The sequence below is a fragment of the Cinclus cinclus genome, chromosome 1 (genome assembly GCF_963662255.1).
Source record: "Cinclus cinclus chromosome 1, bCinCin1.1, whole genome shotgun sequence".
In the NCBI taxonomy this organism is placed as follows: Eukaryota; Metazoa; Chordata; class Aves; order Passeriformes; family Cinclidae; genus Cinclus; species Cinclus cinclus.
In genome coordinates, this window is record NC_085046.1 from 3770152 (window position 1) to 3798144 (window position 27993).

Sequence of the window (27993 nt, forward strand, 5' to 3'; positions counted from 1 at the left end):
CTGCACAACTCCCTGACAGGAGGGGACAGCCAGGGGGTGGAGGGGTGGGTCAAAATCTTGTCCCAGATAACAAGAGATAGGATAAAAAGAAACAGCCTCAGGTTGAGACCCATGAGGTTTAGATTGGATATTAGAAACAATTTCTCCACCAAAGGTTTAATGCTGGGCTTGGCAGTGCTGGGTTGACAATTGGACCTGATCACCTTAGTGCTTTTTTCCAACCTAAAGGATCCTACAGTAACTTAGAAAAAAACAGTGGGGTTTGCCACTGTTCATTTTTCTGAGCTTTATGAGATGAATGGGCAATGTTGTCCTGTCCCCATGCAGGAGATGGCTGCAGATTACAGAGGTGTTACATGATCAGCCTGGATGGGAACATGGAAATGAGGGTGGCAGAGCCATGTGGAGTTAGACTGGGGCTTATAAATACTAAGCTCTGCCTGTGTGGCACAGAGGGTGAATTGCAGGTCACAGCAAAGATAGGAATCAAAAAGGTTTAAGCTGAGCTTCCAAAGTGCATCTGTTGGAGCCCTTTTTGTTAGGACAAGCTTGTCACCTTCAGCAGTTTGTATTTTTTATCAGGGCGATGTTTGCAACACACCAGTGAGGTAAGGTTCACGTTGTTAACTTCAGAGTCCTTTCCACAGCATCCTATTCCAGCAGCAGAGCAAAACCAGAGGTTTCATGACAGCCTTTGCCAAGCCTGCTTGAGACTGAGCCAAACCGTGTCCTGGACTCTCCCAGTCACAGAGGCTGCACTACAACCATACAACCATCCACTCTGGGGATGCTTGGACAGGGCTTGGAGCACCCTGGTCTAGTGGGAAGTGTCCCTGCCCATGGCAGGGGGTCGGAACAAGACGGTTTTAATCTCCCTTCCAACTTGAACCATTCCATGATTCATTCCAGGCACGGTTCTGTGCACTCCCCTGAAGATGAAATACCACGAGCTACATTTCTAAGTCTCTCACAGGCTTGTTGTCCCACCTGCATTAAAATCCACGCTGCAACAGCATTTTCAGCCATTGAATTAACAAAGGGCATTAGAGCCAGGCAGTGCTGGAGGTACAGGGCTGCAGCACAACTGAAACAGCCAGGAGTGGAAAATAAACAATTTCAGTGCCTGAACACCATCTTTCCTCTTGCTATTTTCTGCCTGACAGCACCCTCTCCTGGGAAGCAGGTGCTGTGCTGGCTGAAGAGTGCTCTCTGCTCAGCTCCCATTGGTGCTGAGCAGCAGCAGGATAAGGGCAGAGCCTCCCAGGGTGAGTTTATGCAGAGTGGCATCATGCAGCCTCTTCTGAGCTATTTTCTGCAGCTGCCTTTGCAGGAGTTTGGAGATTTCTGCATGAGCAAGTGCTGGTCAGTCACAGCACCCTGTTATGGGGTACTCACAAGGGAATGGGAGCAGCTCCCAGCACTGCCACTGGTGAAGCCTGACAAAACTGCTGCTTGGAGGTGCTGGAGTTAAATCTGCACTGTCCTGGCAAGAACCGCCTTAAATTTATGTCCTCAGATATGTCCCAGCCCTTTCATTTGTTTGAAACACAGGTGAGCCATCAACTTTTTGGAAATCACGTGAGTTTTAGAGCCCTTGTGTTCAGCTGGGTGCATCTCACAGGCTGTGAACTAAGAAGGGGATGAGCAGCTCAGCTTCCCAGGGATGCAGGGCAGGGCTGGGGCACCACCATCAGCATCCATCCAGCACAGGTCCAGGTTCCACCTCCTCCAAAATCCTCATCCTTTGCCCTCTGCAACAGCAGGAGTCTCACTTGTGCCTGGCATCGGACTAGTTCCCACTTGAACAAACTAAATATCGTGCAGCTGGCTCAATAAATTGTTTTGAGTTTTAAAGAACAGTGGTTTTGACTACAAACCACACACAGGGTTTACCTGCATCCAGGCCCCTTTGAAGCCCAAGCAGTGAAGTCATGACAATTTTCTTTCTAATTAGTTCTCTGATAATGGTTTCCCACTCCCTGTGAACTTTCCCATGAAGTCACCGCAAAGTTTTCTGTGTTTTCCCATGAAGGATATAGCCCTGCTGCATCTACTGGGATGTTTAATTACCTTTATCAAGCGTGAACAGCAGCAGGGGCTGGGAGATGGATGGAGAGGATTTGACCTGACTCTTCAGCCATGCCGAAAAGGCGGACAGGGGGAGTGTCTGGCAGTGAGCAGGTCTGACACCTGCTTAGAGGCAGAAAGATCCTCCCAGGCTGCTCAAAACCCGCATCATTTCAGGGACTCCTCAAAATCAGTGACACCACAAAGCACTGGTGGCTTTGAAAAGCCCTTCCTTTGCTTTTCTCCACTGCCCCTGGTCCATCTGCTTCTGGAGAAGTTTAGCTAAAACTGAAGGAAATTACTCAGAAACATTCTTTAATTGCTGCTTGCCTGCCAGGCTGAAGAAGGCATTAGCTGTCAGCACAGAGAAAGCTTCAATCACATGAATCCCCCTGATGGTTTTGAGCATCCTTTTCTGCATCCTTTTTTAAAAAAGCCTTTTCTTGCTGAGCGTCAGACCTGCCGATGCCAGGGGCTAACACAACTTCCAGAGAGGATCTGTGCACCTGCAGCTGACAGAGCCAAATCCTGATTTGGGATGCAGAAAGTCGGGCTCAGTCCTCGGATTCTCTCACCAGTCTGGCAGGTGGAGCAGGCAGGTAAACAACAAAGGTAAAAGTATCCTGGGCTGCATCAAAGGCAGGGCAAGGAGACTGATTCTTCCCTTCTACTCTGCCCTTGTGCTGAGTCCAGCTCTGGTGCTCCCAGCATGGGAAGGAGTTGGAACAGCTGGAGTGAGTCCAGAGGAGAACACAAAGATGCTCTGAGGGCTGGAGCCCCTTTGCTGTGGAGAAAAGCTGAAATAGCTGGAGGTGTTCACCTGAAGAAAAGGCTCTGGGAAGAACCGAGTCTCTTCCAGTGCCTAAAAGGACTCCAGAAGAGATGGAGAAGGACCTGGGACAAGAGCCTCGAGTGACAAGACAAGGGGGAATGGCTGAGAGTGCAGGTTTAGATGAGGTGTTAGGAGGAAATTCTTCCCTGTGAGGGTGGGAACCTGGCAGAGGTTGCCCAGAGAAGCTGCGGCTGCTCCTGGATCCCTGGAAATGCCCAAGGCCAGGTTGGATGGGGCTCGGAACAGCCTGGGAGGGTGGGAGATGCCTTGCCAATGGCAGAAGGTTGGAACTACATCATCTTTAATATCCCTTCACACCTCAATCATCCCAGGATTCACATTTCCTAAATCATCTTTAAACGAGTGTCTAAACCCAAGCAAAAAAATTAAGAACACTTCCCAACCCTCTAAAAGGGAAGGTTTCTAGCCCAGGGATTTCTCAGTGGGATGAGAGCCTGCAAGATTCTCAGAGGCGTGAGGCCAGGAGGGTTTAATGCTCCCCAAAACCAAGGTCCTCTGATAGCACAGGGCTTTGAATTCCTCCAGTGCCCAGGGAAGTGAAACAGTACCTGGCTCTTCTCCCACCTGCTCAGGGCACTCTCTGGTTTTAGCCCTTGCTGCCAGAAGACACTGAATGAGAAAACAACCCTGCCAACTCTTTGCTGCTTGCTCCCTCAGCCAAGGAAACCAACCATGTCCAGCAGGAGCAAGAACTGGAACGGGATTTTCCACCCCTGCTCTGTTCTCCCACATGCAAATGCTCCCAGTTCTGCACAAATACAGATATTAAACATCTGCAGCCAAAAAAAACCCAAAAAACAAAAAAATAAAAATAATAATAGAGCACTGAACCCATCTCTGGAGGCAGCTGCTTGAACCACAGTGGAGAAAAGAGGACTGGCACTGTGATCACCCCTTCACAAACACAGCCCATGCAACTGGGACCATCTTCCACCAGAGTCCAGGATGACCCAAACCAGATGAAAGCCTGTGCATGAACCTGTAACACCCACAGCCCTAAGCAGGAGAGCAAAAATGAGAGAAAAAAGGGGCATTTCTGAAGAAAGCACAAGGCTGCAGGAACACAGAGAAGCAGGCATATACAATGGTGGTTTTATTCATAACACCTTCAGCTCAGGCTGCAATTATTTCAGCTTTTAAAGTTAAATCTGGTCAGCAATTGAGGAAAAGAAAAAAAAACCCAAATAGTCCCTATGTGCACAAACAATGCAGCTTGGAATAATACACGGTAAGTTTATTTCATATTAACATGAACAGTAAAAAGTGGACATTTTGACAGGATTTTACTTCAGGTCCTTTTCTTTATTCCTCTATTGTGTCCTTTTTGCCAGTCTCTTGTCCCTCAAATTGTGGATATTTTGCCTCAACATCAGCCCAGGTGAGATAACCGTTGGCCAGGTCTCGGATGATGGCAGGAAGTTCAGAGATCTGCAGGAAAAGCCACAAAGGAAAGAAACACAAAGTGACCAAATTCAAGCTCGATATTTGGGGATGTGGGCAATTTTTACATCAGCAGTAGAACAGGTACAAGATATCTCCTGGAAGATCACTTCTGGGGAGAAAACCATTCATTAGGACACTTTAGATCACTCTGTTATCTGTTATTACGGTGATCCAGGACGGAAATGGTCAACCAAAGCAAGGTAATGTTGTGCTACAGTTTGGGAAAAAAAAACCAACAAAAAAACCACAATACACACATCCAAAAGGTGCTGTAAGCCAGGATTCTGCTAAGCCCCATCTACTGTAAGAGCAGCAAAAGAATCTGCAAGCTGCCTTTTCTTTGCTCCTCACAGGACACTGTCACGGTACAAAGGATCAGCCAGAAAGCTGAACATTTGCAGAAACTGAAGGATAGCAAAGTCTCATCTCTGCTGGTCGGCAGTGAAAGGCCACCCAGGTGACAGAGAGACAGAAGGGTGCCCTGAGGAACTGGCACTGCCTGTTACAGCCAGCCAAACCCCAGCCAGCTCAGCAGCCCCAGGCACTGCAGATGCTTCTGTGGAGCTACAACTCAGCCTCACAGGTGATCACCATCTCCTCCTGTGCCTGGGGCGAAGGACAGCGAGAAAAGAGGATCAGGGAGAAAAGAAAATCTTGAAAACCCCCCAAGACTGCAGATCCACAGCTCTGAGCAGAGGCAGAGCCCATCACAGGGAGGTTTTTGCTATTCTAGTCTGCACTACAGCCACACTGGCAGAGCATGCTTAGGGCACACACAGCTTTGGGGTTCATCAGCTCCTCTGGTGCTGCACAGGCAACACCAGCTGGGAGGCAAACCCCAGTGTTCTGCCTTTTGATGCCTGTGGATTACAAAGAGCCCAGCCTTTGAAAGACAGACACAACCCAGTCAGTGCTTTAACTCAGCAGCCTTCACTTGGAAAGAGCCACTCCGAAGAGCAGTGCAATCAGCACAAGGCATGGCTTTCAGGTAAGATCAACACCTCTGCACGCAAGAAAAACGAAAGCTTCTGCTCACTTTATCAGCTGGGCCAGCATCTTCTGTCAGACCAGTACCTGTTCCTGGGGATTTATCACAACAGCTAAATTGCTACAGAGCTGGAGGCAGCTCCCACAAGGATTAGAGACAGATCAGAAGCAGCAGGGGATGTTGTCCCCAAGGCCAAAAGGAGCACAGAACGCACAGAACGACCAGGTTGGAAGAGACCTTCAAGATCGAGTCCAGCCAGCCCTAACACCTCAACTAGACCACGGCACCGAGTGCCACACCCAGTCTTTCATTAAACCCATCCAGGGATGCTGAGCGCACCGGCTCCCCGTGCAGACCATTCCAGCACTGTCGCTCTCCCCGTCGCGGGCCGAGCAGGCCGGGCCGCTCCAGCCCCGGGCTCACCTCGGCGCGGATCTGGCGCATGGAGTCGCGGTCGCGCAGCGTGGCCGTGTGCGGGCTGCGGTTCACCGTGTCGAAGTCGATGGTGATGCCGAAGGCCACGCCGATCTCGTCCGTGCGGGCGTAGCGCCGGCCGATGGACCCCGCCGCGTCGTCCACCTTGTGCGAGATCCCGGTCCTGGTCAGCGCCTCGGCTGCGGGAACGGAGCGGGGATTGTTACGCAGCCACGGCACAGGCTCCCCGCGCCCCTGGTGCCTTAAGTTTAGCTTTCAAAGATTCTGTAGTGCCTTAGTGCGCGACTCTGAACTTCATGTAAAGTTTGAGCACGTTCTCCTCACAGTTTAGTCACGCAAAAAGATCCTTTTCCAGCCCCAGAACCAAGGACATCGCTGCAGCTTCAGGCCCAAAAAGTGCAAACGACAACCAAGTGAGGAGAGCAATCTGGGAGGATGGGACTGCATAACCTGGAGCTGGAATTGGACAACGAACCCCAATATGGAAATGGACCAAAACTTATACGAGTCTGAGACCTCGTGACCAGACATCCATCTTGCATCCAGCTTGGGTGGAGCCACGGCCAAGCTCTTGTACTGCCCAAGGTAAACCCTTTGAAGGCCTTTTAATAAGTACCTACTTTATTCCTTCAACACTGTCTAGCCTCTGTTCCACGTCAGCCTCTCTAGGCACCAGCCTCGTGAGGCACCACCTGTCCTGGGTGCAAGCAGCATCTCAGAGCCCCAATTTTACTCTGAAGGAACATCCAAAATTCCATTCCTTGCAGGACCACAGGGCCAAACCCAATCTGCTCTCTCAGCTCTCCACACTGCACCACAACTCACATCCCAAGTGCAGTCACCAAGTTTTTCTCCTTGTCATCAGTGCCACGACTCTGCTTTAACTCCAAACACGAGCCTCAGTGTGCAGGGCACATCCAATGTAGGGAGACAAAGTCTCAGGCAGAACTGGTGCTGACAGCAGTCTGACATACAAGCCCTGCTCCTACCCTTCATCTGTACAGTTTTAAGATCCTTATTTTTCACCATGATGCCCACTACCAGTGGACAGTTTGACAGAATGGTTGCAGGCTCAGTGGCTCGGGGACAGACTCAATAAATTAGGTGGCAAATAAAAGCAAAGCAAACTTTAATAACAGAAAAAAACCCACTGCTCCAGCTTCTCCTAAGCAGTGGGAAAGATTTAGTTTTGACACAGAAAGGAAAAAAAAGCAATGTCTTTTACACTCTAAACCAACACAGGGAAGGTTATGGTGTAGGTATTTTGGGTATGGCTGAAGAGTTTGATGGATACCCAAAGCTTGTGGATACTCAGCTGGTTCATGTCAACAGCTCTCCCTGTGCACTTGGTAGAGCCACATGATCCCAGTGCTATTTTGAGAGACCTCTCTTCCCAGTGCACAGCCCCATCAGACCCAAAGTGCTTAACACACTTACATAATTCCTTGACAAAAGGCATGAATTCCTGATTCTGGCTCAGAGGAAGAACGGAGCATTTGAACGGTGCTACAACAGCTGGGAAGCTGAAGTACTGTGGAAAAAAGGAAAAGTTTAATGGTCAGATCAGACTCTTAGGAGGTGAGAATAAGCTCTGACTGAGGCTGGAGGCAGAGGGAGTCTCTGGCCTACTCTAAGACATCAGCAGTGACATCTCACACCACTGGAGCAGGACTGGCTTTCTTCAGCCTCCATCCCCCCGTATCTCCTGACAGCTAAATGTTACCTCCCACCAAAACAAGTCCATTAGAGCCCTCCTAAAGAAATTTAACCTCACCTGAATTACAGAAAAATTAAGGGTGGAGGTGTCTTTCCAGGAGATTTAGTCTTATGCACAGTCTAAACCAAACTTCCTGTCTGAGACTCCACACACATGAAGCATATGCAGCAAAAAGGTTTTTAGAACCCCTCACAGACACTCTCAGAAAATGAGACAGAAGTGAGGGAAAAATAATAAAATCTTTCTTGGTAATCAGCAAGGTATAAAAGGGACAGAAGCAATGCATGTGAGGTGTACCACAATATAAAGCAGCCCAGGCTACGTCGACAGTAAATGGGTACTAGAAGGAAGGTAAATTCAGTATTTTATATTTCAGGAGCAGTTTGGGATTCAAAGTCATCTGTGTCCTAATTCTGGGCTCATGAACTTAGTTCCCCCAGTCATAAGTGTACCATGTTCTGTGGCACCCAGAGACACAAAGAAGCATTTTTATTGTACTTCTTTTTTATGAACACAGTCCAGGAGCCAAGAACAGCAAGCAGGAAGCAGCACCAAGTTTCCAGCCAGCTTCTTGGGGGCCACCATCAATAGCACAGAGCACTACATCTGGGCACTGGCTGGAGGAAGCTCTGTATGTAACAAACACTTCCCTTGGGCTCCTGCTATAGCAAAGCTTCAGGCCAAGTTTTAGGGGTGTCCAGAACCAGAGAAGGCTGAATTTCACAGGGATTGAGCACACAGTTAGTCCATTGTCCATCCTGCTGCACAGAAGTATGATTCCAGGAAAAGCAGCAGAAAGAAAGGAAATTAAACACTGAAGATACACCTTTCTCTGAGCAATGGAACACTGCCAAGTGTGGATCCAGAAGGAGAAACTTCTCACCTCCTTTCCAATAATCCAGCAAGAGCCTCATGCACACATGGGCCCAGAATGCTCTCATGTAAAAATTACATGTACTCTAGCAAAAACTGCAATTCCACACCTCACCTGGGCATTCCCATCTCTAGTGGGCATTGTGCAGTGTTATTTTAGCCCTCCCCCTGGATGTCAGGAGCCTGCAGCTGGCCCAGCCCCAGGGGCACTCACTGTTCTCTGCTCATCTCCTTCCCGGATGCGGAATGTGTGCTCAAACACTGTGTACATGATCCTTCCAATGCCAAACGAGGGCTCAATGACATTTGGGATGATTTCTTCCACTGGAACACAGAATAACACACATCACCATTCAAAATGTGTTCAGACACAAAAAAAAAGGTGTGGTTGCTGATGCTGTCTCTCTGCTCACAAGTTCTGGTTACGTGTAGGTGAATATATGGAAAGAGAAGATTAAACACTTCTGCTCTAAATACAAACACCTGAAATAGAGATTCAGACTTAGCTCATGTTCAGGATGTATTTAGGCTGTAGAAAACAACTCAGGGCCCTTTCTCTCACTTCTTTGAGAACTAAATCCACACATTTTCAAAGTTTCCTTCTAGCCCTGTTTCCTGGATCAGGACAAAAGCTCTGTGGAAAGTCTGGAAAGTCACTGACTTTCCAAACGCCTTCCTACTCCTAAATTTCAAGGAAATTACATCTGGCATTTTTCCTAGGCTGTGTTACAATATTAACAGGACAACACTACCAAAGAAGTTCATACTCAAAGTGTATCCTGATGACGATCAAACAACAAAGAATCAAATTTACCATGTAATGTTTTCTGAAATCTCTTCACAGTAACCATGTCCTTTGTTAATAGAAAAGTTTTCCCTTCAGTTTCAACAGTGAATTCCCTGCAAAGGAAAATGAAGTAATTTAAAAGCTAAAGCAATAAACAAACAAGTTTTATTTCCTTAATTGCATCACTTGGTTGACTTAAGAGTGGGATGATAGAAGCCAGGGAAAACCCCAGAGATGAAAGAAACATGTAGCATACCCATTAAAAGAAATTTGCATTAATAATAAAATTACTACACGTACATTAAAGGCTACCATTTTTATAATGACAGTGAACTTGGCTGTGGTTAACAGCCTGAAGCAAAGTCAATTGGGAAATTCTCAGGATGAAGCCTATACACCAAAGAGAAAAAGGGATGCACACAAAGCAGGCACTGGAGTATCAATAAAACCAGGGATATTGCTTGTAACTCATCTAGTGAACCATTTCAGGGAGATTTTGGATGCACTGTTTCTTCTCTGCAATAATTTCTCTGCCCATTTTGAGTGCTACTGAGTGCTACTGGTTTTTTTCTACATTTTCACGTTCATAGAGATGTGAAAGAAATCAATTTTAGCTCAGGGGAAGAAAGAAAGATGTAAATGCTACCATTCTGTAATGCATTCATTGATCCTACACCTTGTACCATTTCAAGCAGGAAATTAAGTTTATTTTTTTGTTACTGCACCATTAGTTTTCCCCTGAGCTGCTGGCCTGCTTCAGCCAAACCTGACAACTGTAAAGACTTCTCATATTTTCAGCTCCTGCACCTGTTGTTATGAAGGCAGGTCAAAGAAAACCATATAAATTCCTGCCACAGTAAATCAAAGACTGTAACAAGTCCTAAAGCAGCTCACTAAATACTGGAGCCAAGTTTTGCTTTTCATTAACTATTCTGTTCCATCGGTTACAGAATTATTTTATTAATTTTAAAGTTTTAAAGCAGTTCTGGTCCACTGTCAAACCAGAGTGGGGAAGCTGGTAAACAATTTCCATTTCACTGAACTGCTTCTCTTCTGGGAGGATCCTACTAAAGCCAGCAGCTCATTCCCAGACAGTTTAATATTTATGCACATACACCCAGAGATACGTTGATGGGTGACCACCAATACCTGGTGAGAGGGACAGCACTCACACATCTCAGATGAACCACACAGCCTGCTCTCACAAGCAAACTGGTTTCAGGTGGCTCAAATAAATGCAGTAGCCCTTTGGAGCCCACATCAGGGTGTCACAGGAAGGTACCACACACACAGAGCCAGCTCACCCTTTCTCGTTGAGCAGCTGCTCCATCTCACTGATGTAGCACTCATCACACATGGAAAGGTATTCCATCACCACCTTGGCATCCTTCTTGTAAGCTTTGCCAATGGCTCCCTTATTTGCCTCAAACTGAACAATGTTGACTGTTCTGTACAAGGCAGTTAAGGAGCTTGTGAGGGCAGAAAGCAGGGCCTGGTTCCTTCATTATGTCAAAGTTAATTACTACACAACACAAGGACATCTCCTCCACTACTTGGATGAAGGAATTCCCCTCCAAGAGAGAAAAGGAGTAACAAATGCTCAGTTTTTTCCAGGTCACTTCCCAAAGTCATGCTGGCCTGTAGCTGTAGGTTTCCCTGTTAAATATACAGATGTAACTCAAAATAGAGCTATGCAGATCTCCAAGACATTTCCCTGTCCAATCCCTTTCCACTTGAGGAAAAGCTGGTTTATTCTGAAAGGATATAGGTTCTTTGAGATGCTTCTCAGCTATGAGAGGAACTTTGGTGGCACGGGCATGGCAAGAAAGGTCATAGCAGGAACGATCAGCACAGCCAACGATCTCAATCCAACCCTGAAAAAACAAAACTGAAAGCTTTCACCAACTCACTTTTTTGTCCACTTAACCATCAAATCTGTTTATTCACCCTTAAGCCCTCCCTGCTCCCATGACTGTTTTTTCTACATAATTAGCTCTGTTACAATAAGCAGTCCTCCCTCACCAGTTGCTCCCTCATTTGAGTGATTCCATTTGTTTCCAGAGGAAACAATCAGTCATCTACCCAGTGCCTGTGTTCAGGGCCAGCTTTTCCACATGGCTTGGCAGAGCACTGCCCTGTGCCAACAGCTCAGGCTGGGGCCAGAGCACACAGTCCTATCACTTACATGCCACAGGAACACAAGTTATCGTGTCCCCAGAGCTCTGCTTGGCCATGGGACACACAGCAGGGAATCAACCAGACTGAAATGGCCAAAAGCCTGGCTTAGAAGCTGCTACAACACAGATCACATGTAAAGGAAGCTCTTAATATTTCAGCATGTATGGTAAGGAGGAAATCTCAGAACACCATTCACACCAGATTGGTGAAGCAGCAAATAACCTCCCTCTGGATTTCCTGACAATCCCATGTAAGACAAGGCTCAGCAGCTGTTTCCCACTCACTGTCACATCAGTGTGGGATGTACAGGCAGCCAGATGTTGTCCAGCTTTCCAAGCTGGAGTGATATAGCAGGGTGTCAGAAAAGGTGTGTGAACAGAAGAAAATCCTTATGCTTGGCAATCGTGGTGTTCCATGGTATTTTGGATGATTTTCACAGAAATTAAGTTATTAGGGTGTTACAGCTACTTCTCAGAAAACACAGAATACAGGTTTATGTGGTTTTTCAACCTGGAGAAGGCTCTTACAATACCCAAAGGGGCCCCAAGAGCTGGAGAGGGACTTTGGACAAGGACATGGAGTGACAAGGCCATGGAGTGACTTTAAAGCAAAAGATGGCAGGTTTAGACTAGATTTACATTAATAAGAAATTCTTCCCTGTGAGGGTGGGGAGGCCCTGGCACACCTTACCCAGAGAAGCTGTGGCTGCCCCTGGATCCCTGGAAGTGTCCAAGGCCAGGCTGGATGGGGCTTGGAGCAACCTGGGATAGTGGAAGGTGTCCCTGCCCATGGGAGGTGGGTTGGATCTTTAAAATCCTTTAACCCACCAACATGCCACTGTATGCAGTGAACTTACAGAATGGATTTTAAGCTACTCAAACCACTTCCCTTCTTACAACTCAGTGCTGCAGGCTGATATAAACATTTTTGGTCAGAGTTAAGTAACAAACCAAAGAATGGTCCAGCTCTCAAGGTGTTCCTTTCACACCCCGGGGTTGCTGTGCTCACTCCTGGGTTAGGCTGTTGGACACCCCGCTCTGTGAGTGTTGATCTGATCATCATGGCAAGGCTTGCTAAGTTGAATAATCTTATTTACATGGTGTGGCCCACACATGTCCAGTTTTGGGCTGGCTGGAAAGATAGGCTGTGAACCTATGGAAGTCAGAGGAAGCCATTCCTTCAGTCACTTCTCCAGGTCTTTTCTGTATGAGGACAAATCACTCATCTGAACTGCAGGAGGTTTGGTTTTTTCCTACTCTTATGTTTGGTAGAATTTTACTGGCTGTTACTCCTCTAACGTGCTGTAACGAAACATCACTAGTGAGAAGTCTAAATCCAACCAACAATACATGAGGGAAAAAAAGGCATTCAGCAAGGCTTGAATGAAAAAGCTCTTAATGACTCAGCAGGAAGATGATAACAAATCCTTGAGGAATTTTTCTTCCAGCACCAGCTGTCTGAACTGGCACGAATGAACTCATTTCTCACAGCATGGAAGAGGGAAAGGAAGAGCAAGCATTCAAGCAGGAAGCAATCTGCCCTGGAATAACACCTCCAGCAAAACAAATCCTTCCCCAATGCTGTTAGAGGTTACAGTCTTTGGAAAGCACCAGGCTTCAGTTTCCTTTAACTCCAGATGAAAATTTGACCAGTGAAGTGTCCCCACGCTACTTCAGGTTTCAGCAAAGGAGCCTGGACCTACCAAAGCAGCATGAACAGTTCATAAACTGTGCAGGGAGCTGGCCTGCCCCTTGCTCCTGGACTCAGAATACTTCAACTGCATTACGTGTGTTCAGACCAACGTGGAGCCAGACAGACACATCACACCCGCAGCCCTAACTTCAAAAAGCCAGAAACAAACCAGATCTGTCAGGGGTTCCCCTTGCTGTTTCCACTTTGCCTACTTACATAGGAGGTTTTGGACTCTGCATCCCAGCAGTCACAGGCATAATGAGCCATCTCATTCTCCATGTGCTGTCGGAAGCGCAGCTTCTCCGGGGATACACCGACCTTTGTGAGGAAGAGGTAGATTCTGCCGATGAAGTAACCGAGAACCGAGTTATTGATCACACCCTGCAGGGAGAAAAAACACCCACGTGAATTCCTAGGGAAGCAAAGTCATGAGTTGTTGAACTTCAGCAGGCAACCTGACGTGTTACAGGTAGAACCTGTAACCTAAGTTCTGTTTTCCCTGAGCTGTTACATCTCTTCCAATTTACCTCTGCCACAGGCACCATCTCCATCTGACCAAAACAGTGAGTTACTGTCACTCCAAGACTCATCACCCACTGGCTCTGAGGATCACCTACTTGTAAATACCCCACTGTATGCAGCAGGGCAGTCACTGGCACTACAACAGCTGCACCCTACAGTTCACAGCTGCAATACAACAGAGGGGTGGTGTTTGGTGTTCTTTTCTTTTCTTGGCTCTTGTTTTTGGGATTTTTTGTTTTGTTTATGTTTTTAAAGGCAGTGTTTTGGTGGTTTTTTTGGGTTCTTTTTTTCATTTGGGGCTTGGAGGAAATGGGGTGAAGGAGGTTGGTAAATCAACCCATTCAGAATTAGATGAATCAGTTAGTGATTCATTTAATTATGCAAGCCACCTACTCACGGGGGTCAGCAGCTGAATATAAGGTTCTCAGATACTGCTCCTATCAATATGCATCAATAGTCCTTACTGCCCCCCTTAAGTAGCTAAGTGTGAAGTTTAACTTCCACCCCCAGCACCACCTGCACTCTTCTGGTAGCAAGGGCCAGGCCTAGACATCAGTCTGATTCACTGAAGAAAATCTACTCATAAATCTGGGAGTAAATCCCAGCTGGCACCAAGCCAACACAAACTTGGTGCAAGCCCAGTGCATGGAGCTGATCCGTGCCCTCAGTCCTGGATTCAGAATACTTCAATTGCACTACGTGTGCTCGGACCAACAAGGGACTGGGCAGACACATGACTCTGAGCCCTAATTTTAAAAAGGCAGTTTGTAACTTAGCTTTGAGGGCAATATTGCAAGAAGCAAGCTCGGGGTGCCTGCAGGGGGAAGGTTACCTGCTGGACAGCGTCTCCCAGCCGCATGACGTGCGCAGACTGCCCGCTGACCTGGGCCTTGGCTGAGTACAGGAGGATGTTGAGATCTGCCACGTTCTGAAACTTGGGATGGTTTTTCTCACTGGGGTCCACAAAGTGCTCAATTTCTGCCATGGTGAATTCCCTAGTGAAAACAAGCAAACACACATTAAGTATTTTATGCATTACACCCTAATAAAGCATTGTGCTTCAGCCTCTCACAGCAAGCCAGTGATTTAAAATCATATGCAGACCCAGCCAAGACAATGGGCAGATTGGAACATGAATCAGTCTTATCACTGAATTTAATTTCATCTTCAAATTCCTAACAAAACTTTCTACAGATTCATCTAGAGCTCTCCAGGCTGTGATTAACACCACTGTGAATCAGAGCAGAGAATACCACCTTTGGAAGGAGGTGAACTACTTTGGAAAGAGAGAACTACTTCCAGAAGTTCTCTACAGTTTTTCCAGACTGTCGTGATGCCCATATTAAAGCAGTTGTTCCTTACAGGGTCTGCTGATTAAATCAGTAGCTTTAATTCATGTCAGAAGTGCCAAAAATAACCAGGTGAAGTGGTAATTTCATGAAAATAATGATACTGCTGCACACAGCAGTGGCATGAGTTTTAAGAACTTGTCTTTAATATATCTTCACTCAGAGACTGATTCTGAGTCTTCTTGCTTGAAATCACTTTTCACTGAATTAGCTCATTATCAAGAACCTTTAAAAAAGCTCTAGGTAATCATTAACTGTAAATCACAGCCATCAGGGTGTAATTTGCTGTGATTGCTTAATAACAGTCTCAAATAAATGTGCCACAAGCATATCATTTATATTTGACTGAAAATGATTTCAACGAGAGAAGTTCTCACTTCCAGATGAGCGAAACAGAACAGGAGGACTAAGGAAATTCCTGAGTTCCCTCTGTGCTAAGGATGCCACAGCCTCTCAGTGATATTTATGGCACCACAAAATAATCAACTGCCAAGTTTACTTTATGCACTGCTTGTGCTTGGGAACTCTTGTTCCAAATTATATGGAAAAGTCTTCCAATTAGGATAGGTCACTTTAAACACAGAGATTATCCCTAGTGCAAGGCAATAATCACTTTTATCCAAAGACAGAACTGAAAGTAATTCCCTATAACCCTGAGCTTTCCAGCTTGACTGATCTTGCAACACAAACACTGGTCCTGAGTCAGGTCATCTCCTAACTTCCTCTCTGGAGCAAGCTGTAGAACTGCAGAATCTGCAGGACTGAGACAAGGAAATATTGCTGCAAGGTCAATCACGTTTTGATTTCAGTTTCAAAGCAAACTGCATTAATATAATTAAACAAGCAAAGTCCTGTAGAGAACACAGCTACCTTTGACATGATTCTTTCTGACTACGATGGAAGCCAAATTCTGTCAGTGAAACTGAGTTTATCTCCAATATAAAAACTGTTTCAGAGATTCTACTTCTCACAAGCCAATCTTAGAATTCTGTACTTAAAACCTAAACTGTGAACTCATCTTTAAAGCCTGAGACTCACCAGGCACATAATCAGGATTCCTCTGTGAGAAAGCACTAAAGTAAAACAACTCTGCACAAACCCTGGAACAAAAGGAAGAAGCTCCCTGCTCCCAGGTACACTCCTGGTGAAAGAAGTTGGCAGTACCTCACTCTGATAAGGCCGGAGCGGGGTGAGATTTCATTCCTGAAGGAATTTCCAATCTGGGCAGCAGCAAAAGGCAATTTGCCTTGGTTAAACTCCAGTAGACGTTTGAAGTTGAGGAATATTCCCTGTGCAGTTTCTGGCCTCAGATAGCTGAAAGGAGATGGGGGAGTGGAAAAATCAGGAAGATTTACGGGTCGGAAAAGCAAGAAGAAAGTCACAGCTGCTACAAAACTTACAGGTGAAAGTTTTTCTCTTGAGACTTTTAATTCCAGACCAAAAAAAAAAAAAAAATTAAGCAATAAATGCAAGGGGAAAAAAACTTCACCTCCTTCGTCGAACAGGTATCCTGAAGTAGGTTTTCTACAGCCATGAAGTCACTGACAATTGGAGACCAGCATTAACTGGCTTTATGGAAACTACTCCAGCCACCAAGGGCAGAGCTGGGATCTGTATTTTGGGTGCTTTAAGTACTTTCATGATTCTCCAACAGCCCCTTGTTTCTCCTGCCTTCCCCCAAGACTCCAAGGAATGCTGATGTGCTACAGGAGGCTGAGACTGAGAGGTGGGGAAAGTTACTCCACACATTTCATATTTATTCCAGATGATCTCTAAAGCAAGGAGAATGTGAGCAGAATGAAAATAGCACTTACCCAGGCATGTTTCCTCCAGGCCCAATGGAGGTCTTGAACATCAGATTGAAAGAAACAGGAGGGGACAGGTCATTCCCAGTGACAGGGGATTTCACATTGTAGTTCACAAAGAGATCTGCAAGTTCTTGCTGGCCATAATTGTCCAACTAATATCAAAACACAAGAGAATTATTTTAATTACTAGACAAGGTAACAGGAATTAATGTCCTTTTTATTTTTTACTGAGCGTGATCCACAGCTCTGAATCACCTGCCCAAAATAGTCCCTTCTAACCTAAATTTTCAAGCAAGCAGAAGTTTGAATCAGTGATAGAAGAACACACTTTGCACATGTGCAAACCCATTTTAGTAATAGGTCTGGGTTTTAGTCATATCACAGGAAGTCTTAGGAGTGGGCGTAAAGCACAAGAAAAGTCATTGGGACTGCACCACCACCCACCAGAACAGATTCTTTTGAACAGATTCAGCTAAAATATGGGGACCTCTATCTTGGGAGCAAAAAAAAATACAGCAATGAAAGAGAAGAAAGCTAAATATTCTGCAGGGCTTTGTTTGCATTCATTTCTCTTTCTTCTGCTGCATGAAACACAGTATTCCAGCTATGCATTAGATGCCCTTTCAGAGCTGTTCTGCATTTCTAGTTATCATGATCTTTCATATACCAGGAAAAAGAATCCCAGACCAGGATACAAAAATACTCTATTAATAGAGAGATGTCCCTAAAGGATAGTCAAAGTTCAGTGCTGTAGTGTGGAAAACCTAATGACAGCTGCTCAATGATGCAGAACACTGACAAAAAAAAGTTTCTCTTTCTGGAAGGGAACATTCATTCAATGCATGGATTTGGAAGCATTTATCCTAGAAGTCATGAGATAAACCTTAAAAATAAAGAAAAAAAAAAAAAAGGCAAATGTTCGTACAGTTGTTCAGGAATGTCAGCCTGAGCACTAACTATTCTCATGGTAAACACAGGAAAAATCTTTGTGGGGTGCCAGAGAGAGAGGAACAAATCTCCAGTGCTTCAAAGCCAAGACAAATTCAGAACAAAGCAAATCAGTGCTGAGCTGACTCAAAGAAAACCCTTGCAGAACTTGTGACCCATCACTGTTCCTTTGTATAACAATCCCACAGAGGGATTGACAAATGTAAAAGCTTTTTGCCAGGGTATGAAGTGAAACAGAGCAGATCAACTCCACAACTGAGCTTCAGCCCTATCAGCCCAACTCGAGAGATTCATTAATATAACAGCAGTAACTCTCCAAAACAGTGAGGGAGATGGGATTCTCTAGCAAGCTCAGAGTATTCATTAACAATTAAATTTTCAGTATTTGAGAGGATCTCTGGGGTAAAGACTTCTGAGCATCTTCAGGAACAGAAAAGGGCCACTGCCTCTGGACTCTGTCACACACCCCTCTCCCTGGAGCAGTCACCTACCTCCCTGTGCAGCACCCACCTGTGTTAGAACATTTTCCATTTCTGCCTTTTTCTCTGCCGTGCACTTCTTGTCAGACATCAGTTTCTGCAGGTGAGCTGTAAGAAAAGTAGGTCATGAGTTTATATTGCAACTTCAACACCGACCCCAGTATAAACAGCTCAGGAGGATCTCCCAGCATGAGTTAAGTGATGTTCACAACTTGTCCTGACAACATCCACCAGGGTAATTCCAGTCATGTCCTCAGGGCAGTGGTGACCTACAGTTCACTGTACTGCTGTGTCACAGGGAAAACAACACATTCTTATCTAGTTCCTTTCCAATATTATTTCTCTAAACCCAAGCAATGGCTTTGTAGTCCTTTTCTTGCTTTCTATTATACAGACTAGAAATTAAATGTCTGATCCCAAGCAGCAAGGCTGATTTTATTCACAGAGGCAGGAACAGAGCTGGTACAGTGGGGCTGGACTGCATTCCACCTTACAGCATAACATCCTCCCTAACACACAAATGATGCCAAGACTTCCCAATCTTCTCTGAAAAAGCAACTTTAGTCAGTAACAGCTCAGTTTGGCAGTAACAACAGGTGGCTGTTCACAGGGACACACTTGTTGATGAGGCTGCTGAGCAGAGGAGGCAGAGGTTGGATGGGCTTCTTCTGAGGTGTTTTTTTGTGTGTGTGTGTGTGTTTGTTTTTTTTTTTACAAAAAAAAGAATTCTTAATGAATATCATTAAAACTGCTTTAGTGCCAATACAGATTGTTCTGTATACTTGAATTTCAAGACAAAGGTTCAAAAACCAGAGGGCACAACTAACTTATGCAGAGTGCAACAGTCCTTCCATTCACAGCAGAACTGTACACGAGAAAGTTTTCAAACAGGCTTCTTATTTCTGAGATTCCTTCCTGTGACTTTCTTGGTTTGCTTTTCCAAACAAATTTTAATAAAAAGGAAGAAGTGTGAGGACTTTGCAAATCAAAGAAATGCCTGAGGTCTATTTCTAAGGTACACATGAAAGTCATCCACTGCCACATAATTGACCTCTCACAGGAAAAAACACACTCTGACCCTCACAGCATCAATAAATGGTTTTTCAGTACTTAAAAAAAGCAACTGAAATTCAAGAAAATTAAGACCAGAATGCAGTGGAGTACAGGAATCCTGTTATATAGGGAATCCTTGGCTTAGACAACACAGTAATCTTTCATAGTCTGATGACACTGGATTTTATAAAAAGAGACACACAGAGATAGATCCTGAACCTCATTTAAGACATTAACAGAACCTATGGGATTTTGGCATGGTACTATTAATTAGCTGCAAACACAAGTATGAAAGACTGGCTACACCAGCAGGCTTTCTTTGAGAACAATTCTCTTTGCCAGTGCTTGTACCACTGCAAGAAATCCCCAGGCCCACTTAGCTTGAACAAAATCAAACCTTTTAAGAGATGATCAGCACGGAAACATTCCCCATTTTTCACATCTTTCACCATGAAGTCAGCAAACTTGTCTACATGGCCAGAAGTTCTGGAAGAGATGACACAAAACAAGGAATGTGACAGAAGCCACCAGACAGCCCCAGGTCTGTGTGATCCCAGGGGACAGACCTTTATCAAAATGAAATCCTTCAAAAACTGCAGGTTCAATCCTGCTTCAGATTACAGAGTCACGTTAAGCAGCATCATCCCTCAGAAAATATGATCTGTGGGAAGTATCAATACATCTAAATCTTAAAATGTGTCACAAAGATGACACTTAATGCCTTCAGGGACTGCACCACGACCAAAACTAGACATAGCTGCCATGGTGAGGAGTAACCACTAATTCAGGTGGAGATATTGCCAGTATTTTATAACTCAGCTGCATGAAAGCTTCTGCCCTTTTTCTTGTCTTCATCTTTTAGAAAAAGGAATAATGACAATTTATTACCTAATGGGACTGCTAGGAGGCTTTGAACTCTCCAACATGAGTGCCACTGCTTTCCCTGACTTATGGAACAACAGCTTCTCACACTGACCTGTGCACTAGTTATGGTATGAAACTGGGTGACCCAGACTCAAGATCCCTGTGGGTTATTTTACAGAACACTGTAAAAAGAACCTTTGACCAAAAATTACATGCTGCAGGAAAAAAAAAAATTAAAAATCCGTATCTACTTTAGAACCGGCTCGGGCGTAAGCATGGTGCAGTCAATCTCCAGGATTTGCTCTTCCTGAATGAAGTGATGTCTCCATGCCTGGATGATGTTGTTCTTCAAAGCACACCCAACAGGCCCAAAGTCATAAAGACCACTGACTCCTGTGAAGAGGAAAAGGTAAAAAAAGGAGTCTGAGATTGTACAAAGCTGCACTGTTTGGAAGAGATGTCTTCCCTTCTCAGCATTTCCATCAATTGGTTTCATTTTATGAGCACGAGGCACAGTTCAGCTGCAGAGCACTGAGGCATCAGGTAGTGACAGAATCTAAAACTGATAAACTCCTGCAACCAACAACTCTAAAAACTACATTCCCTCCACCAATGGATTCTGTTTTGTGGGAGCAATCTATGTCAAGGAGGAATCTGAATAGAGAAGAAGTGATCATGCACGAGCTGAAGTAGTGTTACTGTTATGGATCTGCAAATCACCAGTGTAGCTGCAAAGATTAAAAATAATAAAAAAAAAGCCAATAAAACAACTCAACAGTGTTTAATTTAGTATCTAAGGTGAAAGAGCAGCAACCATAGAGGCACTGTGCTGCCTCCTAAGATGTTCATATCAGCTATCTGAAGAGGTTTAACAGCCACACTTATTCACCTGTGCCATAAAGTTCATTGGCAAAGTTCACTGAGGGAACAAGTTCTAAAGTTCACAGTGGGTTTGAGCATTATTGGTCCCCTTGTGGGACACTCACTTAGGAGCTGGACTCCACGATCCTTGTGGGTCCCTTCCAGCTCAGAATATTCTATGATTAATTTGCCAAGAGAAGCTCGGGTAGAGATGAATGGTTATAAATAAGCTGATGATCTCCTAAAGCCTCAAACACCCTCCCCTCAGCAAAGACATCTTCTACCAATGTAATGCTCAGGACACACATCCTAAAGTCCACTCATTTCCATTCAGAGAGCACAAGACAAAAATTAAGCTTCTTCCCAACCCATACATTTCAGGAAGAGGGAATTTTTGAAAGGCTTACAGACTCAAGCAGGAAAGTTTTAAAGCAAACTTAAAAAAAAAATAAATCTGGTATGTCATATTAATATAACACTGCTAGAGCACAGCATTTCACCCAGCTAGTAAGACCAGAACATTAGCCTGAAGGGATTAAAATGTACACTTCTTCAAACCCATACCTCCATAAATAGAAAAGGCTTGGTCATAGAAAAACCTCCTTTTGAGAGTGTCTTCCATCTTAGCTCTGTCCACAACGTCATCTTTGGGCTGTAACGCCAACTCCTGTAAGTCAGGCAAAACAAAACCAGTTAATAGCTCCTGATTCTGGCAGAAGGAGAAATCCTCTTCACTCACCACTGTGAGGAAAAGTCTGTAAAGACCACTTTGAAGAAGAAGTATCCTGTCAATATCCACATTCTCCAAAGAGGAATTTTCCCACTGAGATTCAAGTGCTCAGATATGAACATCCTTGTCTGAATGCAGCATTTCAGACACTTGAGGTGGACTCATGACCTAACTTTATCTCAGTGAGTTATCCTCAGCTTTCTTCACAACCACTGAAGAAAAAAAAAAAACCCAAACAAAAAAAAAAAAAAAAAAAAAAAAAAAAAAAACCAAAAAAAAAAAAAAAACAAAGAAGCCGATTTCCAAAGTAATTCTGACTTTCTTCCCTCTTCTGACTATGAAAAGAGCTTCAAGTGACCATATCACACTGCACACATCTAACTCTTGGCATATATAAACCTTCAGTAAGGTGTTTCTCACATGAAAGAATTTTGACTACAAAGATTACAGGCACCATCATCCTTGTGCTTTGTCAAAGGGATGATTTTAAGTATTTGTGCATGGAAAATCTATCTGTAAAATTTAGGTCTTCATTCAGAAAACTTGGGAGTGCTTTAATGCTCTGACTAGATACTGTGAAAATGTTTAAGAGCAGACTCACTATTTTGTCTGAAAACCTGTGATTTTTGCAATGTAATCCATCACTGAGGTCAACAGACTTCAAAGCCTTCCCTCCAAGAAGCTGTTTTGATAATTAAGACAGAGTTAAGCACAGAAGTTCAATAAATTCAGATCCCCCTAAGTGTCTCAGACTATCATTTTGAAAAGCTTTTGGGTAACAAAAAGTTTTGTGTCCATTTATTTCAAATTTCCCCTTTTCTATCATCTCTAACGACAAATAAACTTTGTTTAATTTTAAAAGCACTCTACTCTGTATACTCAACTGCTCCACCCTGATCAAAGCTTCAAATTCAGAGCTTCTCTGACATCTTCAAGCAGGAAACACAGAGCTTGAAAACCACCACTGCTACCTTCCCCAGAAGGTGGGACTGTGATTCTTACTGGGAACAGCACCAGGAGAGAAACACTCCCAGAACTGGAGTGCTGCACTCCCAAGGGCAGATGCTGCATTTACAAGGTCACCCTTCCACTGACAGCCCACACAAATTGTGTAAGTGCTAAGAAACCTCCCCACTGCATCCTACAGGCATCCTCCAACACAGAGGTGGGGCTCACAGGGATACCAGAACCCCAAACCTGCCTGCTGACACCCACAGGGACTCCAGGACCCCTCACCTGCCTGCTGACACCCACAGGGACTCCAGGACCTCTCACCTGCCTGCTGACACCCACAGGGACTCCAGGACCTCTCACCTGCCTGCTGACACCCACAGGGACTCCAGGACCCCTCACCTGCCTGCTGACACCCACAGGGACTCCAGGACCTCTCACCTGCCTGCTGACACCCACAGGGACTCCAGGACCCGTCACCTGCCTGCTGACACCCACAGGGACTCCAGGACCCCTCACCTGCCTGCTGACACCCACAGGGACTCCAGGACCTCTCACCTGCCTGCTGACATTCCCTCACGCTTCTAAGGGCTGGTACACAAAACTTGGAAAACATCTAGCTAGCATTTCCTCCAGGATGACCTAGTTATGAATGCAGGTTTATGCAATGGTTTCAAAGCCCAGTCCCTATGCTGAATGCTCGGGAAAAATGGTATTTCTTGGGTTCAGGGTATGAAAACAGGCAGCCACAAGGCTAGACCTGGCACAGAGCAGCACCTGTTCATCCCACGTGACTCTGTAAGACAAACAGGGTCAGTGGGCTTCAGTCCAGGTGAACCCACATTCTCACAACCAGGAAGCTGTAAAAAGTGCTCTAAGTGTATTTACTCATTAATTCCTTTATTTTTAAGAGTACCACCCAAACACAATTACAATCATGTTTACATGAAATAGAAATTAGAAAGAACCTGGGTGAATCTGCACAACTGACCATTTTTAAGCTTCAAGAGTTTCTTTTTGTTGTTTCAGTCTGGGAAGGGAAGCTCACAGGATAACAAAGTGTATTTTAATTCTTTATTAATCTAAAGACAACAAAATTCAAGTTCCATCATTTAATTAGCACAAAGACTTTTCAGAGCATGCTGCATTTTAAAAAGGGGACACAATTTCACCTCTAAGGCTGAGAAGAACTACAGGTTACTTGAAACACCTACAAAAACTTTGTTACTGTAGCAAATTGGGTGGTTTCTAAATAAACACTTTCTATGACTGGGACTATCAATGCACAGAGAATCTGAAAATTCACCACAATGAACAGCATGTGCTCTCACTCTGCACACAAAAAATCTATATAGCAAACAAAGATTAGTGAATGTACACTCAATTTCATCTTTGATTACTGGGCAACCTGAACTCATATGTATTTGTTTCCACACAGATTCAATGCTAACAGAAATCAGTGTAACAGGTAAAGAATGAAATTGCCATTAGTTGGAAACCTGTAAAAACTACTTCAGAAGTAATTCAGTCTAGGTTTGTTAAGACCAAACCTGCAATAAAGAATTAAGAAGAGATTTCAAGGCTTTTCAGACAAAACTGTGCAGCTCACAATTAAATTTCCAAACTCACCTTTGCTTCTAGGACTCTCTTCCGAGCTTTGAGCTCTGCTACAGCTCTGTCTATGTCCACCTGGGGAGCTTTCTCTTCCTTCAGCTTCCTCACCAGCTCTCCCTAGGGGAAAAAGAACATTACAGATTCATTCTTTGCCACAGATGAGACTTCTAGCTCCCCTGGCAATCCAAAAGGAGATTTTTGTCCAGCCTGCACACAGGCCTCCAGAGGCTGCAAGTGAGAAACACACTTTTGAAGAGTTAGCAGAGTAGACTTCATTAGGGAAATTCTACCACCCCACACAACTGTTAAATCACAGACCTGCTATTCAACCTCTGTGTGTAATTATATTCCTCTATGTACATCTCATTTCCACAAATTCCTGGTTTCTGCCTTTGAGGATGTACTAAGTGGATTCTCAGATGGTGAACACAGGCTTCGTGCCCTCCTTCTCCTTCTACAAGGCTTCTCTTCCTTCCACCCCTTACCTTTTCTTCAAAGATTATGACCATTTCAGACTTCTTTTCCTCTGTTCTACCTGTTCTACCTGGCCAACAGGGATACAAATTTTCAGAAGAAAGTCTCGCAGAAGACAGATATTTGCAGCCCAATGTCTCAGCAAGTAAAACACTGCATTTTGAGTGAAAACTGTTACTGTTCTTAAAACCTGTTGAGTAACTTTATGTTACAACAAAAAAAATAAAAATACCCTTTAAAAAAACTCCCAAAACCTAAATATTTCAGAGCAAAACCCTGCAGTGGGATTATAGGAGATCTTGGCCTGAGTCAAACCACCAACACTTTGTTACAGTTCCACACAGGTCTCTCTGCCCTGTAAGGATGATTCTCCCCTTTCAGCCCAAGGAAGTGTTCAATCCACACACACCCAAAAGGGTTCTTTAATGAACATGATCCTCAGCTGTCAAGTCCAGCTTGCTCCTGGAGATAAATCAACTAAAAGTCTTCCTTTGTGTCTACTCTTCTTCACCAAAACCAAGATCTAGCTTGAATTACTGAAGGACAAAGGTGCTGGAGGAAAAAGCACAGAAATGTCAAAGCCGCTCCAAGTGGGATGTTCTAAAAATGGGATGCTCCAAGTTCAGCATTTTTCTTGCACCTTGCATATCTTCAGCATAAAAAAAAAAATAAAGGAGAAGTCCTCACAATTCATAGAGATTACATTTCTACAACACTAACTTTTTAACTTTTTTTCCTAAATTCTCAATGTTCCTAACATAAACGTTACAGGCAACTGAGAAAGCAAAGAGAAGAGAATACACAGACTGCCATTCTGTAATCAGATTAGAAAGGATAAAAGTGCTCCAGAGACTGAGGGGTTCAAAGGCTCATTTTATTAATAAAAGGATGTCTCCAAGGACTGCATTAAAACACACACATGGAGAAGAAGGAAAAATAAGAATCCTGTCAGGATTAACCCCATCAGCTACGTGAACAGAAGATATCTGCTGTTTCCTTCCTGTTATCTACTCAAAACCAAAACGTGAAAGTTTCACTCTGGGGCTGAGGACTGCAACTGCCATTCCTGGGTAACGTGGCAGAGGGAGGGATCTGATCTGGCGTTTTTTTCTTTTAAAGTAGTAAGTCCAAATTGCCTTTGTTGAGCCAGGGGGGTCAGCAGTGGAAAAACATCAAGACAGCAGCAAAGCAGCTCCTGCTGACTCAACAGAGCCCTCACCCTGCTCACTACTGAGCATCCAGAAGCAGCACACAGCAACTCTTTGTCTTGACCTATAAGAAGAGTGCTCAGACATACGCAAGGAGAAGGGGAAAAAAAAAACCCAAAACAAAACAAACACAACTGAAGCAAATAATTATGCCTGCTGACAGGACTCAATCTAATTAAAGCTCTGATCTCGAGCCCTGCCCAAGAGGAGGAGTGCACAGCAGCACTCGATGTGGCAAATTTTGCTGCAGCTTTGTCCCACAGACCAGCAAAGCAGGGAGGGATCCACCCCTGGATCACGGCAGCTTATTGCATCAGGCACTGCTGCAGGAAGATAGGCTGCTCCCTCTCCATAGGCTGAGTCCCTTAGGTTTAATTAAACCACTTCTCCTGGAGCTGCCAGACACAGACTCCTGCATCCAGAGGCATCAACCACCCCGATCTTTGCTACTCCCTCCTGTGCAAATATCTCCTGGAATTACTACAGCCAGTTGTACAACACAATATGTGTGGCCCCAGCTGGACAATTCTTTTCCCCTTGGCACCCCACACCCCAGTTTTAACCCCTGAAAAGAAGGGGTGCATTGGTAATCACAGGCAAATGACAGCACCCAGGATTTTAAACCAAATAAATTGGCTGGTTCTAGAGATCATCATTTTATTTACAAGCAGCTCTCTTGCCAAGGCATTATGCTGTACAGTGATTCATAATAAAAACTCACTGAAGTGCTGGCATAATTAGAGGGCCATAAATCCACTCATTTAATGGGGAAACGCACACACAAATCTGCAAATACAAGGGACACACGCATAGCTCTGTGTGCAGCTAAATAGAATAATATGGATTCAGCCACTTAAAGGAGGGACACGGGGGACACACGGGGACAGGTCTGGCAGGTGGCGAAAAGAGGAAAAGGAACTCCAGAAGATCCATTACCACCAATGCCAAGATTTATTTAGGAAACGAAAAGACAACCAAATTCTTCTCAGGTAAGAAGGATGGTAAACGTAAAAGGAGGGACACGGGAAGAGAATGCAATGCAGCCCCAGCTAAAAGGACACATCACCCACCTAGATTAATCAGAATGATGAAATGGAAAATACGTAAAGGAATTACCATCCCTTACTGCATCAGGCAAATATGCAACTCCAGAGAACGTAATTTACCTCCGAAACCCGGCACGAACTCATCTCTAAGAGGGGGACATCACCTCTGGACCCCGAAGGGTCCAGGGGGTGTTTTACACCGGAGACACGAGGAGGGGCCCTGAGGCAGGGGGGCTGTCCCCTCCTGGGCACAGCCAGCTCGGGAGGGGACACCCAGGTAGGTTGGCACACAGACCCAGCCCCGCCAGGCAGCTCCGGCACCGCGGGGACGGCAAAGAGCCACGGGGGGAAACCCACACACGATACTCGGCTGCGTCCGAGGGGCCACCCCGCACCCGTGGGGACACACCCGTGGGGACACACCCGTGGGGACACCGGAGGGCCCCTCCAGGCCGCGCAGAGCCCGCGGGGATGCGCCGAGACCCCTCGGCAGGGCGGGCAACCCCCGGGGGGGCACCCGGGGCACCTCCCACAGCCCGCCCGACCCCCGGGAGACACCCCCGAGCCGCTCCGGCGTTACCTGCTGCCGCACCGCGTTCCGGAGCGGCGCCAGCAGCGCCTCGGCCTGCGGGCCGTCCATGGCGGGGGGGGCGGCGGAGCGGAGCGGGCGGGCGAGGCGGCGCAGCAGGGCGGGCAGGACGCTACGGGGAAGCGGCATGAGGAGGAGGAGGAGGAGGAGGAGCGGGAGGAGCGGTGCCCGCCCCCCGCATGATGAAATCGCGGCCGGGGTAAAGCGCGGCGCGGGTGGGAGCGCGGCACTTTCCGCACTGGGCAGCGCCCCGCAGATTCGGCACGGGGCGCGCGCACGCACGCACGCGCCGCCAGTGCGCGCTCCCGCGCGCCCCCCCACCCCTTCCGTGTGGGGAGCGCTGCGCCCCCGCGCGGCGGGAGCGGGGAAAGGCGGCAGCTGCCGCCATCCCCTCCGGGGGACCCCAAAGTGCTGCTGTCCCCAGGGTGCGGCGACACTCTCGGCCCACGTAAGAGCTCGCGTAC

The 27993-nt window shown here is 45.6% G+C and overlaps 1 protein-coding gene across 1 annotated transcript; it reads right to left on the reverse strand.

Annotated features, from left to right (window-relative positions):
* Positions 1–4133: 4133 nt before the first annotated feature.
* GARS1 (glycyl-tRNA synthetase 1) lies at positions 4134–27658 on the reverse strand. Its single transcript, XM_062493452.1, has 17 exons — positions 27521–27658; positions 24228–24329; positions 21482–21584; positions 20308–20449; positions 19590–19678; positions 18171–18247; positions 16719–16864; positions 16069–16218; positions 14388–14550; positions 13250–13414; positions 10930–11037; positions 10468–10613; positions 9191–9276; positions 8591–8700; positions 7224–7317; positions 5775–5965; positions 4134–4348 (listed from the first exon to the last, which is right to left on the reverse strand). Exons 1-17 carry the CDS (start codon positions 27656–27658, stop codon positions 4223–4225), a joined length of 2136 nt encoding a protein of 711 aa, XP_062349436.1. The 3' UTR covers positions 4134–4222.
* Positions 27659–27993: the final 335 nt, after the last annotated feature.